At 42.7% G+C, this 15612-nt stretch overlaps 1 protein-coding gene across 12 annotated transcripts in view; it reads right to left on the bottom strand.

Annotated features, from left to right (window-relative positions):
- Positions 1 to 15612, bottom strand: part of neo1a (neogenin 1a) — a 162517-nt gene that overhangs the window by 7020 nt on the left and 139885 nt on the right. For 6 of the 12 annotated variants that reach the window (XM_082526439.1, XM_082526445.1, XM_082526437.1 and 3 more), the window contains exons 13-23: positions 14768 to 14909; positions 12844 to 12954; positions 12535 to 12729; positions 10790 to 10885; positions 6874 to 7097; positions 3533 to 3671; positions 2275 to 2382; positions 1755 to 1949; positions 769 to 801; positions 469 to 534; positions 14 to 140 (exon numbers count right to left, since the gene is read on the bottom strand). In XM_082526439.1, the coding sequence (XP_082382565.1) occupies positions 14 to 140; positions 469 to 534; positions 769 to 801; positions 1755 to 1949; positions 2275 to 2382; positions 3533 to 3671; positions 6874 to 7097; positions 10790 to 10885; positions 12535 to 12729; positions 12844 to 12954; positions 14768 to 14909 (1436 nt within the window). The remainder of the gene's footprint in view (positions 1 to 13; positions 141 to 468; positions 535 to 768; positions 802 to 1754; positions 1950 to 2274; positions 2383 to 3532; positions 3672 to 6873; positions 7098 to 10789; positions 10886 to 12534; positions 12730 to 12843; positions 12955 to 14767; positions 14910 to 15612) is intronic. The other 6 variants (XM_082526444.1, XM_082526448.1, XM_082526440.1 and 3 more) reach the window with 4 other exon arrangements.

Here is a 15612-nt window from a genome sequence, read left to right as displayed (position 1 = left end):
CAGTGCGTCTTACTTTTTCTGGTGGGATGTGGTGCGCCGCGTGCACAGGAAAGCCCCCACTACCACCACTATGATGGTGAAGGCTCCCACTGAGATGATTATGACAATGACCAGGATATGATTTTCCCCATCTTTAATTCCTCGGCAAGAGAAAATCAAAGTTAGAGTGCAAACTTTTACGCATTAATGTCTGTATGAACTTCAACAGAAAAAAAAATTAAATGCAAGATCAGAATAAATAGTTTTAAATTTGTACTGAAACAAATATGAGGCTATAGTTACTTATAAGTCACGTCTAAGTGATAAATTATTAGTCTATGATCATTTCTAAGAGTTGGTTGAGTTACATTGTTCAGTCGTGGGGACACTTTTGGGAAACTTTGTCCAGGTTACAGCACGACTGTAGTGTCTGACAACATGACAACTGAGCATGAGCACTAAATAAGGCAGGAGGAATTATAATCTTACTTGGTGGAACAGGGTCCCGTGGAGGTTGGTTTCCTGAAGGTCCCATCTTTGGTGTGAGATTTGAGGCTGAATCAAGATAGGTGAAAAACAAAAAGTCATTCTAATGGTCTTTTCTATCACCACATAGAGCCTGTCAAATGTTTATTATCTTAAAAACTACACAAGCACAGTCACACGGACTAAGTTTTTCTTTCCTTCTTTCTTTTTTTTTTTCTAATTGGCGTAGAAGATGGTCCTTGGAAAAAGAGAAACATTAGGGGGTGCGGTCCAGCAGTGATAAAGTGTGGAGAGCGAGTTTACCTTGGTCATTAGCCATTTTGTCAGAGGACTCAGCTTAACAGGCCAAGGGAGAGCAGAGAGGGAGAGACAATAAAAAGCAAAAAAGTGGTTAGCTGAAAACAGCAGCGAGGGAGACAGAAATAAAGTGAGAGATGGGGATTGTGAGGAGGAGGAAGAGAGGGGCAAAACTATAGGAAGGAAAACCAGTAGGAAAACCAGACAGCAGCCAAACAGAGTATGCTAGAAACAACCAGACTGACATTAGAGGAAAGTATATTGAAAAACATATACAGAAGTTAAAACACACACTGATATATATAATACCTTCCTACAGTCAACACACACTGACTTTATGCCCTAAATATTAGCATTCTCTAAAAAGAGTGGATGCTTATGAAATATATTCAGCTAAAACCTAAATCAGCCGTAAGAAGCAGAAACAAACTGAACCTACAATATTCTTTACAACATTTGCTTAGCAGACTCATCAGTTAGCAGCCCAAGCCAAATTAATCAAGAAGGTTTGAAAAGCATCCTTGTTATAGCTCACGAGTTTCACGCAGCAATAGAAAAAGTGCTCAAAGGTGTTTGGAATAAAATGTATTTAAGCTTATATGATGTGTTGAATGTTCTATGGAAAAAATCCATCTGTAATTTAAATCACATCACATAAATACGCCGGTGCAATCCGAGGACGGTCACTGTGTCTGAGAAAACAAAAATCTTGAAGGCCCATTTGTTGATTTTTAGACAGCTGAGGGCAGAGTAACACCACGACTAACCCAAAGCCCTGACATAACGGCAGCCATGGAAGCTGTGTACTGTGTATATGTTAGCCAAGAGCTGCCTATTTACACATGCATAAAGCTACGTGATGACTAAACATCTCACAGTCCTCATTTCTTTTTGTTAGAGAGCTTAAACGTCTATTTAACCGATGGACCTTTGACTTTGTTTAACAGTCTGTAAATGCTGCCATGTGAAAAACGTGCGTCACATAAACTTACTTTTTGGAGTGCGGAACTGCACGGGCTCAGACATGGGGCCCATGCCTTTTGAGTTTCGGGCCTGAATCTTGAAGTAGTAGGTGGTGTCCAGCGTTAGCTCCTGGATCTGGTGAGTCAGACGATTGCCCACCACTGGTTCGATAACCCAGTCGTGGACCACGGCGTTTACATCTGTACTGTAGTAGATGATATAGCCTACAAAAGAAGACGCCAAGAACAACGAGCAATTGTTTAAAATGTAGTTTTAAAGTAAGATCACGGATATTGTTTTTATTCTTAAGAGCCCCAACAGGAGAGCAAGAGTGATGCATTTACATACTTTTCTGAAAGATATCTACTTTTACAGAAAAAATATCAGTCTGCAGCTGGGTGATCAGACAGCTCCCAGACATATTCACAATCTGCACATCAATTCTTCACCTAAATGTGAGTCCATTGCAGTGCAGAGATGCTACAAAATGGTCAAAATAATAAGTAGTGAGAAATCTGTGTGAAGGACAAGAGAGGCTTTGGGGCTCACCAGTGATTTTTCCATTGGCCTCAGAGGGAGGCTGCCAGTTGACAATTATGGTGCGTGGTTTGTTCTCTTTGCTCACCACAGTCACATCCTTCGGGGCGGAGCTGGGAGCTGTGACAGGGATGGAGACGAGACATTGTTCGAGCTGATGAGAAGGTTAAATAACACACATGCACATGTTCCTACTACTAACTTTCATTTCAGGATATAAATAAAATGTGGAAAGTTTTATGCTGATAGTATTCCCCCTGGACTAAAAAGCTACAGTTTTTATATACTATACTTGTGTGTGTGTGTGTGTGTGGGTGTGTTGATGATGCACACGCACACAATAGCATCCATTTCCTCAGCTGTGAGACAAACCCCGGGTGGGCTGAAATAAAAACGCTGTTCACCTTTCCTTTAGAAAACTCAAAAATATTTATGCAAGAGATTAAAAGAAATTGTTTTTCTTTTAGTAATCTCAAAGCAGGTTATTATTTTTTTAAATATTATCTTTTTTTTGGCATTTTGCCTTTATTTGATAGCGATAGTGGAGACAGACAGGAAAGCAGAGAGAGGGGGTAGGAGACGCTGCAAAGGGCCCCAGGTTGGATTCGAACCTGGGCCACTGGCTTCTGGCCATATGGTTGCCTGCTCACCCACAGAGCTAAAGTCGTACAGGTACTGAGAGTTTGCTTGTTGGTTGATTACCTGTTAGTTATGCAGCCAGCTTTTTTAAAAAAAACAAACAAACCCACACACACAAAGGGAGTTTATGGCTTTTCAAACAGGCTACCCCTCCTGAATGAAAGACCAGCCAAAAGTAGTCTAAGGGAGACTGACTGTATCCATGAATTTTTTACTGCTCTTCAGGCTGAGACACCTGGTCCAGAGTTTAATATAAACTGTATTTCTATTAATATTATTACATTTTGGAAGAATGGTTAGTCCCTACCTACTCTCCTTAAATTATCACCTGCAATTAATCCCCAACTTTGCTGCAGTTTTCCTTAATTTCTATTTTAGTTACTTTTCACTGTTTGGGTTAATGGCAGTCTTTGGTTTTTACTGGACTACACTGTGGAGTCACAGCTTGCTTGATAATCTTCAAGCATTGCCCCTCCTCCTTCCTTGGTCGGCAAGAAGTACAATGTCACTCCTGAGCCAGCCAGGGGGGCTCGTTACACCGTAGGTGTCGTGTTCGTGTCTTTGTACTCATGTATGTGCTGTGTGTGTTTATGCGCGGTTGTTTGTGTCTGCGTGTCTGCAGTGCTCCTACTGGTCTCAAAGGTGGTGCCCTGGGCTGTCATGCTCCATGTGCTGACACGGCGGCCTTTGGTCACCATGACGGAGAATTCGTACAGCGTGTTGGGCTTCAGATCTGGCACCGTGTAGCTCAGGTTGGTGGTGTTGACCATCTGGGGAAAAACGAGCAAAAGCGGCAAACAAGAAATCAGTTTGTGAGACGGCAGAGCCGCCGAACAACCCTGGAAACTGTTTTCCGGCAGAGAAAAGAATAGAGCTGTGTGATTTTTACTAACTGAATAACACCTGCAGATGTCTTGCTTTTCCAGACTAACAATCCAAACACTAAACACGTCAAGTTTCAAACTCAGAGAGAACAAAAACATTCACGACTGAGAAGCTGAAGCAAGGCGGCGTTTCAGAATCATTTAAATGCTCCTTCAAGTATAAAACCAGCTCCACAGATCAGTAAGACCTGTTTTAGTTCTAAAATAAATTACCAGTGTGAAGCATTCACATTCACGAGGCATTATGTGCACTATCCAGTGTTTGGAACCACATCCTTTCCATCTTTTGATGGTTTCAATCATGTTTATACGAAATACTCAGTTTTCACTTTATTAGGTACGCCTTGCTAAAATGAGTAAGGTCTGATGAAACAGTCCCGCAATAATTTCCGTGTTTATAATGCTTGGGTTTTTGTTGCAGCTGTTCCGAAGAGGTATTAATTCAACCTCACAGTTACAGCCAAAACAGGGCCTATTTACATCATTGAGAGTAAATATGGCAGGTAAACAACAAAAGCAAAAAAAAACAAAACCTGTCAATTTAAAAATAAATTACATTTTTAACCACCAACTAATATCCTGAACATTAAAACCTTCATGAAGTGGGGTTTTATTGCAAGACTTTTGCAATGGACTGAGTGCACAGTGCCACAAAGAAAGTGCATCATTTACAAAACATCTGTATACGTTATTAAGCGCTAGTGAACTATTTAGAATCTGAAGTTACGCAACATTTATCTCGAGCTCCACTGGGATGAACCAGCATGAGAAAAAAAGTAGTCGTAGCAGCACAGAGTCAGGTTCTCCAGTGTCCTGTCTATAATGTTGCGTGCTATGGCAGAAGTGCAGCTCTCCATTGGGGGCTGTCAAACAGAGGGCAGTAGGATAGGAAATGAAAACACCCTGTTCTTTAGAACCATGCAGCCTGTTAGAGAGCAGTCATCCCTTCAATAATGTACAAGCGTGTCTGTGGACTTGCACTAAGGGAGGCATTAAGGTGAAGGCTTTACTGCTGGTATACCTCTTGAGTACAGCTAAGTTTACATACACGATGTACTGTAAAGTTTCAGAGCCTCTCTAATAGACATCATAATATATTAGATTGGTGATGAGCCTCAGTGACACAAAACGTTTTAAGCATCCATTCATGGCAGCAAGCTGAGCAGTACTCCATATATCTGTACTGTTGTGGATTTACATTGTGTTAATGAATCTGCTGTGTAACAAGGCATCGCTCAAATTCTCCCTCCATTTCACTTTGAGTGACAACAAACCTTTGCAGTTCAATGGAAGCCTCAAACAAAAAACACTGGGTGCCAGCATCCGGTGCAAGACCTGGATACTGAGTCTCCGTACGTTTGTGCATACACCTTTCAAGGTGGCGGTATGGAGAATGCACCGTCAGATCTACGCTCTCTTTTTCTAGTTCTCAGTTCGCCTCGTCCTTGTTGAATAATTTATCGGGAAACGCCGGCCTTTATCTGAGCTCTGCTCGGTCACAGGTTTGCACACATGCATGATACAAGGACCACACACACACACACACACACACACACACACACACACACACACACCCGCTGTGCTCTATTATTTGGAGATAAGTAATCATCATAATTGAGCTGCAGCTCAGGAATTGGAATCGGAATCTCAAACAGCCTGTTCAAGGCTCGGCTCACAGTCACTACAAATATTTTAACTCTTCAGAGAGAGTGCCTCTTGATTTGCATCTGTTGGACACTAATCCCAGTAAATAAATGTACGATTCTCATGTGGTGTTCTTCACTGATGAAGAACTATTGTTAGGATTTTGTAACAAACCAAAACAAATTTTTTTTTTAACACAGGAAAATCTGCTTGTTTAAATTCCTCAAATGAAGTTTAGTTTAGCTGAGCTGTTCAAGTACAATCACTCACTATCTTTGTATACATCTCTTGACATTGTTACTCCCTCATTTTCATTTCTCATGTTCATGACTATTTGTTTGGCCACTTACGTTTGCAATCCTGCCAGTCCTTGAACTGCTTCAACTCAAAGGGTGCTGTTCAAGCGATTAATTGATTAATCCAATTCTGTGCCAATGTCTGTTAGTTTCGGGATCTGCCTTAACCACCTGCTTGATTTAAATTTTACAGGAAATGCAGCATCATATGATCCAGTGTTTGCTTTCACCCTCGCCCTTTGCTGATCGCTCTTCTGAGTCATTCTAAGTTAAGCTATTGCTAACTCAAACTAATATCTCAATGAATCAGCTTTTTTAAAACTGAAAGGAGCGATGGAGCTGCACACGTCTGACTTCCTATGGACGTAACTGACCAACTTTTTGTATTTTCATCCAGCGCAGAAAGGAATCAGACTGTAGCTGCTTGTGGAAAGATGGGGGGAAAACCAGTTGCTGACAGGCTTCTTTATGAAAGGAACATGAGTGTGTGAGGCTGCACTGTAAACAAACGCACCAGCTGCTCTTCTGCTTGACAAAGTAGCTGCTAAAGGACTGTTTACTCCAGCCATTGATAACACAAAGACTTCTACTTAGAATCCAGCTGTTTTAAAAAAAAGCTAACTTCATGTAAGAGTAACGAGCCTAACGAACAGGACGACCAATCATGTAAGAGCAAGTTCTGAGTTCTGATGATCATAAAAGTGCAGAGCAGAGGATCAGTTCCTCTTTATAGCCCTTCAAAGGTTGAATGAAAACAGATCATCACACTTGTACAAATACCATGCTGCCCCCGAGCTTGGGAGCTGCTGTGGGAATACTTAATTATATATGCCCTCATATGACATCACTTTTTATTTTCAGCGCATCAATACGAATATGAAGGGATGCACAGAAATAAACTGAAATCGTACTATATTACTGCATCACTAATGTTTGGACACAGCGATCTGATTTGACTTGTTCTCCGTGCTAAATGTGTTGCTTATTTGAAAGCGTTGAACTGAACCAGAAACAGTTGAATGAGCTCCAAAGATTAAAAAAACCCAAAAACAATAAAAGTCTAACTAAACCTGCTTTGGTTAAAGAACTGATGTTGAATTGTAAATCTGATAAACTGAATGCAATCATGCGAAAGAAGAATCTCTTACCTTCACTTTAGTGTTGGCAGGGATGTTGGTCTTCCATCGCACTGTGTAGTAGCGGTTATCTGTAACCTTTTGGCTCTTGGGCAGCGAGTTGTCGGCCCAGGTCACCTTGATGGTGTCGTGGCTCAGCACCGACGCCTGAACGCCCACCGGCGGCATCATGGGGAGAGGGTCTGGTACTGGGGTGTATGGAGCATGTAAGAGGTCGTACAGGTCAACATCGGGGTCTACAGGGCCAGGACATCAGGCCATAAAACCCAACATGCATGCGCACAAAAAATTAAAATGAGCAAATTAAAACGGAATGTGAAGCGTGGTGGATCAGACAGTGGAGCCAAAACAGGACGTGGGGAGGGACGCAGAGGAAGAAATAAGGTTAATGCGTTAAAAATGCAGGACGATGGTGAGGGAGGAGGGGGAGGTGGATGGTTAAGTGCAACAGGGATGGGATTGGGAAGGGTGAAAAGAAGGAGAGAGAAGATTCTATTAGAAAAACAGACACTGACCTCTACAATAAGACCAATCTACAGAAGCTACAGTACAGTATGTGCTGCTCTATCAACTGTAGCACTACGGAAAGAGAGGAAGAGATACTCTATTCATTAAGAAAAGATTACAGTAAATGGAAAACCGGAGTGAAAGAAGACACCCGTAATCCCGCTGCCAAAAGTTACATATTAATGTCAACCCAGTCATTTCAAAGAAAGAGTCAAAACGCATTTACAGATGTTTACATCATGGAGCTTTTACAACATTTTAAAGCAAAGTGGATGAACAGACGGGACACTGAGTGCCCAGGAATATCTTCCCAGAGAGCTGCCGAGAAGGCGCATTATGTTCTTGAAAACTGAAGAAGGAAAACTGAGGATTTAAGGAAGAAGCCTGGAGGCACAGAAGAGGGGAGGGACACTAACAAATGGTCCTGCGGTTGAGGGCTTGTGTCATATTGCTGCTTTTGTTGTGCGGCTCAAAGGTGGAAAGCTTGCTGCGAGAGGGCGAGGTTGGTTGCTCCCTACTTCCAGTTGCAGTCCCTCTTAGAATCAATGCTAGACAATGACTTGTATACTCTTTTAAAAATATACAACTGAAAATATATGCGACCAAACATCTTTAAAAGTGTTAGATTCAGACAGTCAGCTTTGTGCTTAGTGCCTTTACTTAATATGGGTAATTTTATACTAGGATATACACTCACCAGCCACTTCAATAGGTACACCTGCTCAACTGCTAATGCAAATATCTAAACAGGCAATCACATGACAGCAACTCAATGCTTTTAGGCATGTAAACAAGATAAAGAGCCCCCACCCCAAAAAAAACAAAAAAAACAAAACAAAAAAAAAACGTGATGCTCATCCTGAGTATTTCAGAAACTGCTGAGTTTACAGAGATCAGAGGAGAGTGAGCCGATTGCCCAGAGCTGATAGAAAGGCAGCAGTAACAGTACTCCTAGCACTGATTACAACCAGGGTGTGTAGAAGAGCATCTCTGAACACACAACGTATTGAAGCAGATGGGCTACAGCGGTGAGGACCACACACTTCTCCCACTAAGAACAGGAAACTGAGGCCATGGTTCTCACAGCCTCACCAAATTTGGACAGTAGGACACTGGAAAAAACGTTATGAGGTTTATGAGCCTCGGCGGCTGATGCGACATTCAGACGGATGGGTCAGAATTTGTCATAAAGGTGGGGGAACAGCAGATTGGCTGTGTGATGAAGTCATCTTAACAGCATACAGGACTATGGTCGTTCCGGCACCTTTCCAAATGCGTGTCAACAGAATTAGAGCAGTTTTGAAGGGAAAGAGGGTCTAACCATTACAAGTGTGATGTACCAAATGAGTGTCCGGTGAGTGTATGTGTGGTGCATTTTGGAGAAATGCATAGATAATTCAGTAAAAAAACACAAATACTTGAATACTAACAATATCATAATACTACTGTCTCTCCAGTTTGCACAATTCTCAGCAGTACTCAACCAGAGGTAATTAAGTAAAAGCTTCCATAGTGTAATATTAATATCTTTTTAAATGTTGAGTGGGGTTCAAACTAAGGGTCCAACAGGCAGCTGCTGGCCATCATGCTGAATGATAAACACTTTAAGATGACCTCGTGGCCGGTGAATTCACTGCTCACAGCTCTGTCCTTGGTTTAGCTGTGACTGGAGAAAAAGCTCTGGTCCGTCACCCGTGATGACACTCCTCCTCAGCCTACTTGTTGGCCCTCTACTCTCTGCCTCGCTCCATTTGATGCCTCTGTACATAGCTGCCCTCATTATACGCCCAAGACTGAGTCACAGAGTTTGTGTGTGCGTGATGAAGCGCCAAGCATTCATGCGGCTGTGGAGAGGCACTGAGGTTTTGGAGTGGCATGCAAGCTACATTTCTTTACCCAGGCTGGAAGAATACAGCGTTCAATATTGTGAAGGAGAAAAGGCTGACTTGCCCTTGTGGAAAAAAACACCTTTTTGAAATAGAGGTGAAATATTTCATTTCCTGCTTTTCAGTTAAGCGTCGTATTATAAAGTATTCAGCCTAGCACTTTCTCAACCAAAGTTCACCAAGTTTTCCTCAGTTTTTTTCAAAAGTAAAAGTACTATGTAGGTCAGCTTGTCTTTTTAATCCCGACTTGAACAAACTGGCAGGAAGGGAACGCGCCCCCGAGGATTCAGCAGCAGACGATGGTGGTGGGCTTTGGTTCTGCTTTGAGAGGAAACGTTTGGATCTGACGAAGGGTTGCCAAAGCCACCACAGGGGGTCTGCGTGTGCACAGCTCTGTATGTGAGTGTGTATGTGAGAGGATGTGAGGAAGCGTCATAGAGAGAAGGGTACAGTATGACAGCGTGCGCGCACTCCGGCTGCCACCCCCCCTCGACGCATGTTGACGTGATTCATGTCATCCAGCATCCAACCCCTCCTCAATTGGTTGGTGCAATAGTGCTGCAGCAGAGACAAACTGAGAGTGATCAAGGCTGAGCGGAGAGGTGGGAGGCTGGATGGGAAAAAGAGGCGGGTGCAGCCCACATTCTGGGACACCCCAGGGTGCATGGGCTGGCTGTCTTCTGACACTGTCACATAATCTGTGTGAACTCCACGAACATGCAGTCTAACTGGCAGTGCCTCACGCTTTAAGATCATTTGTCAAGCACCCAGGATTGGGACTTAAGTCCTACTTTTAATTGTGTGGCTGGCAGCCTAACAGGACTGTCCATATTCTGCGGCTGTTTTTAGTCTGCAGCACAGAGAAAACTGCGTCTCAGAGTTCGACTGATGCTGGATATTTCAGGTCAGTGCTGATGTCTGCCAAAATCCCATTACGCTAACATTGCATAATGAACATTTGTGATGAGGCTCTTTTGAAGTCGGTTATGAAAGACTTCATACAAACTTGTCGCTGCATAAAATATTCTTCTTTTGCCTGATGAAGGTTTTTTTCCTTCTTTACTTAAAAAAAAAAAACCTCAAGTAAAGCTTCTGCCGTTCATCCTGGTTAAAATATCCATAATCACTCTCACATCAGGACTGATAGTCTGGGATAAAAAAATTAAGGGGTTTGCTCACTTGATTAAAAAGAGACTCAAGTATTCTGGGGGCCATGATGAAGAGAGTTAATTAGAGCAGTGAGACTCCCCGATGACCCATTATCTGTCTGGTAATTTGAAGTCGAGACACATTTTTTCTGATAATGACGGCGGATTAGAGAGAGCGAATAACTGTAACTCAGAATTATTATTTTTTTTACAGCCACACGGTGCAAGGAGCACTGCTCACATTACATGTGATCTGAAGAACAACAAGATGAAGAGACTAAATGTGACCACTTCAAATGTTGCCTCTGAGCACTTCAAGGTGTAAGAAATCCACTATCGCTTCAAATACGAAAAGCCATTCGACATGTGGATGTGTCTGGTTCCTACCTGACTGTGCTCTGGTGACGGCGCTCTCGTACACGGGAATGCCTTCACCCACGTTATTGAAGGCTTTTAGTGTGATCACGTAGTGGGAGCTGGGGTCTGTGAGAGAAAGAGAAGGATGGGGGGAATAAATTGATGCAGCCACCTCATCAACCAAAACTCTTGAGACGCTCAGCTTGAGATTGCAATATTAGCAGAGCGAGTATTTCAATACAATCAGTCCTATTACAGCCATTATAATAGAGACCTCAATTATGCACATATACAGTACTGTGTAAAAGTCTTGAGCCAACCCTCATCTCTTTACATGTTTCTTCTTCTATCAGATGGATCAGCTGAAAGGCCAGGTGTATGTTTGGTGGGTCTTTGGCGGATTTGATCTCTTAAAACATGATTCAGATGCAGTTCATCTGCTGAAGTCTAAGAAAAGCGTCTGGACTTTTCGCCTCTCATCGAGGTGAAAAGTCTTGAAGACACTTTTCTTTCCAAGCTCCTTAGACTGCGTCTGCCGCTTCTTTTGACCCAACTAGTCCAGTTTTTTTCAAATGTTTTCTGTTTTAGGGACACACTTCACACCAGCTAATATTCAGCTAATAGCCCTTTGGGATTCACATTGTTGGGTCAACAATACCATTTTAAGTATGTCAAACTGTTATCTTTGGCATTTTTCACAGATTCTACTAAAGAAATAGGAACAAATTCTGTGTTTTTGTGACAGGCTGCTAAGTAGCAAAGTGCCTAAAGATACAATGTAAAATTTGTTCTTCACCAAGTCATCTGCTATGTGTAGACACAACGCTGATCCATTCCTTTAGTTAGGTGTCTTTTGTATGCTTGAATGATTCATAAGTCAGTGTTAAGTGGCTAAAGAGACGAAACTCTGAAAATGGTCAGGTTCAAGGGATTGGACTAAAAATGACTGAAAATAAATTGATGTCCAAATAAAAACTGTGAAAGGCCTTCAGAAAGCCTCATTGGAAGAAAAATATGAAGAAATGGTTGAAAAATTCCTCCCTGTGTCTCTTTTTTCTATCCATCTTCTAGGCCCCCTTACTACAGCATTTAGACAGTGATCAGCTGTGGCAGTAGAGTGTGATGATAGAGTGTGATGCGCATTATATACTTAGAAGAACAAAAAAAAAATCAAATGTTTCTTGAACGGTGGTTCTATCAGAGCAGAGCTTCCTGAGGTTTAAAAGGAATTAACTTTAATTTCATCATGTAGGCTTTAGAGTCAAATACAGTTTGTGTGAGCTTCCCAAAGGCTGCATTGATCACATGCGGAGAAATGGCCCTCATGCAAAAGAAGAAGCAGAACATTTTAATGAGGTAAAACTGGTTAGATGACAGCGAGTGCTAAAACCACCAAATATTTTATTCAAATATCATGACCTTTAATTATTGTGTGCCCATTAGGCCAATCTGTATAATTAGCAGCTCAGGCGTGTGGTGGAGAGGATCTTATTAATTCTCTAAACACTCACTGTGGGGTACAGATGAATTAATTCAGTGCTTGTGCGTCTGCCTGTGTGTTTGCTTATAATACACAAACCATTAATTAAACTTAGCGTATAAAGTATCACATCAAATAGATCACATTAACATTTTGTCTGATAATGATTTGACACGTGGATCATTAGTATTTGATCCTTATGTGTAACTATTTTGGGGACAAGAATGTGCACACATCGATACAAAAAGCTGAAAGAAACACATGTGAAGAACAAAAAGGGAGCGACCGTTCTTACCGAGGTTCTCGATAGTGAAGTAGCGCTGCTTGTAGTCCACTTTGATGGTCTGCGCGTGTGGACTGCCAATGCCGTAGCCAATCGCGTAACCGCGCACCATAATGTCCTGGTTCTCCGGCGGCGTCCAGCTCACCACGATGCTGTTGACCAGCGGCCGGACGTGCAGCGAGCTAGGCTGGTCCGGAACACGGGACTCTGATGGGGGAGAAGCAGGAAAAACTTCAGATGAGGAGGAAAAATAAATGTTAAAATAAATAATTGCTCAAAACCAAGTGACAGCTTCCGGTTTAGTAAAACAGCTGACGTTACCATCCAAGTCGCTCTCAAACGTCTCTGCCGTCATCCACTCGGTGGCCGGTCCCGTGCCATTTACCGTCATGGCTGACACTCGGAAGGAGTACTCCGTTCCATGCTCGAGACCTGGACGGGCAACACCAACACATCAGCCTGAGATTCAAAACTGGAGTATTTAAATAGAGCTTTGGCCAAAATGATCCGCCAAGTCAACTCCTCCATTAAAACCTCTCTCAGTCCTGGTTTTACTACTGGTGCGCTCTGATTGGCTGGGTCAGTTGGGCTTTCAATAACACAAATATTTTAAAGCAGATACCTGATACGTCTCTCCACGGCTTAAGGAGAAAATCCATAACTCGCCTAATCTATATTAAAGTTGATTACATTTTATTTTCACATCTGATGAGTACGATTCAATGGGATTTAAAGAAAAACACAACACTAGCCTTTAAAACAAGTTAAAAAGAGAGTGTCTGATAAAAAGTAGCACAAAAGGAGAGACACTAAGAGCAGAAGTTTAAAAAAAATGGTAGTCTGGATTAATTCATATTTTAAAGCTATATCTCCCTTAGAGTGAGCTGCAACACCGCTGGGTGCCAGCTTTGGTATTCAGAGAAGAGGGGAACGCCTGCTGACAAATGATGTGTTGCTGTATTAATTTGCTGCAAAATTTTTCATCATCGCCGTATTGTCCCATTTGCACGCTACATGCTAATCCTGTACTCTCTTCGCTCTGTACCCACTATTCTGGGCCGCCCTTGGGGGTAGCTTCTGAAGACTGCCTAACCATCCGTGCCTCCGAGGCTACAACATCTTCTTCTAAACGCTTCTGAACCAACAAACACCCCTGTGTCCCCCCCCCCACAGAATGTTCTACAAAAATCAACTTTTAAGTGTATATTCTCTTTGATGCAGCACACAGCGTGAAGCCGGGCCACTTGAAAGTTGCTGAGACGACATCTAATATTAATCACCGCTGCCGTGCCTCTCTTGCGATATTGTGCATATTTTGCTGATAGCGGTGGGTAATGTTAGGGTACAATAGGACATGTAACTCAATTGCAATGGGTTTAGAAACTGATGTGTGGATGTTGAGTAAATAAACAGGCCCGCAGTTAGTCTGACTAATCCCATGAATCATCCGATACGCATCTTCAGGCTCAAGATAAGAGATTTATAAAAAAATTTTTTTTAAAGAAAATCCTGCACCCCATCAGACACAGCTCACACTTTCCAAGACGCATCAGATAAAGATACTAAAATATAGAGATGACATGGAGTCTGATAGCATAAAAGTTTGAGCTTAGGGCTCAGTGAAAACGTCAAAAAGGGGAATTCTTTGTGGATCCATCATTTTAAAATCTGATTCGATATGTAAATCTATGCATCTGTATCACTTTTGGGCTTTTAGACGAGGGCATAAAACCATCACAGTGATGTCATTGTTTTTGTGTACAGCTCTAAAAACACCCTGCAGACGTGCACAGTGATGCATGTGTCCATAACTGTACAGCAAAGTCTTTTGCTCACAGCACTGCCTGTTAAGAAAACTGTTCATGTCTCCTCTCCAACTTGTCTTTGCACTTTTTTATCTGGTGATGGGATGACTTTTCGTAGCTGCAGGGCGTGTATAGCTCTGATCCGTCTTTCAAACCCGGTTCTGAACCTGCGTATCCAGGGTGGTTTGGAGACTTTGTTTTCAAACTGGGTTAAAAGGCCAAGCACATACAAGAAACATTTTACTAGCAGATGTGAACTATGGTGGCTCTCTTCCCACACCTGAACACCCACTGAATGTAACTGGAGGTAAATTTTATAGCTAAACTCTTCCTGTACACATGGTAATAAATGCAATACATTCATAAGCACTTCCACTGGTCTGAGGGAAGAGGACGGATTTATTCAAAAAGTCATTAGTCACAATTTTTTTATTCATTACCATCCATGAGCTTGTAAAGCTGGGTGCCTTCAGTGGTTTCAGATTCGCTCCTGCGGGATCCTTTCCGGTATCGTATCTTGTAGCCGGTGATCTTCCCGTTCTGGCCGCTCAGGGGCGGAGGCTGCCACCGAAGCATGATGCTCTGAGACGGGGAAAGGTGTAAATGAAACAGAATGTCATGTTTAGCAAGTACTTTTGGGGCCTGTAGCTGTAAAGGTGACCTCACAGTTTAGCAGGCGGCATCGCACCTTCCCACGCACCTTGGCGTGGACCTTTGTGTTAACAGTGTCACCGCGGTCCAAACAAGAGGGAGACCCACATCGAGCAAACACCCCCGTGAGCGCGAGAGATGCAGCGCAAACAGATGCATTAGGAAGAGATGACTATGAATAATAAAAGTTGCGATGATAAGCGAGGTGTGTGGTCAGGTTAAGCCTGCAGAGACACCGAGGCAGAGAGATGAAGGCAAGACGCTCTGCTGGCGGGCCCACGCTGCACTCTTTTGGGATGTGCGCTGCTGAGTTTTTGTGTGCCCATGTGTGTTTAAAGAGATAGGTGGGGGGTGGCTCAGCGTGGGAGAAGAGTTAATTAACGCTTCCCCACTGTCACACTGATGCACAAAAGCCCAAGTACACGCACAGGGCACGCGTGCGCTCCTCCCCAGCAGAGTCGAGGGAATTGCACAAATTAAATTTGTGTGAAGTGTGTTCAATTATTTCCATTTTTCTTATTACACTATCGGCCCCGGCTCGTCATGTCTGTTGCGTTTCTACCTTCCTGGCGCTAATGACAAAAAACAGTTTAATTGACTTTTGTAAACTCACAGGGGAAGGTGAAGAGGCTGA

Source organism: Aulonocara stuartgranti (genome assembly GCF_965226115.1).
Source record: "Aulonocara stuartgranti genome assembly, chromosome: 1".
NCBI lineage: Eukaryota > Metazoa > Chordata > Actinopteri > Cichliformes > Cichlidae > Aulonocara > Aulonocara stuartgranti.
Note: the sequence above shows the minus strand (reverse complement) of the source record. Positions and strands in the feature narration are given on the sequence as shown.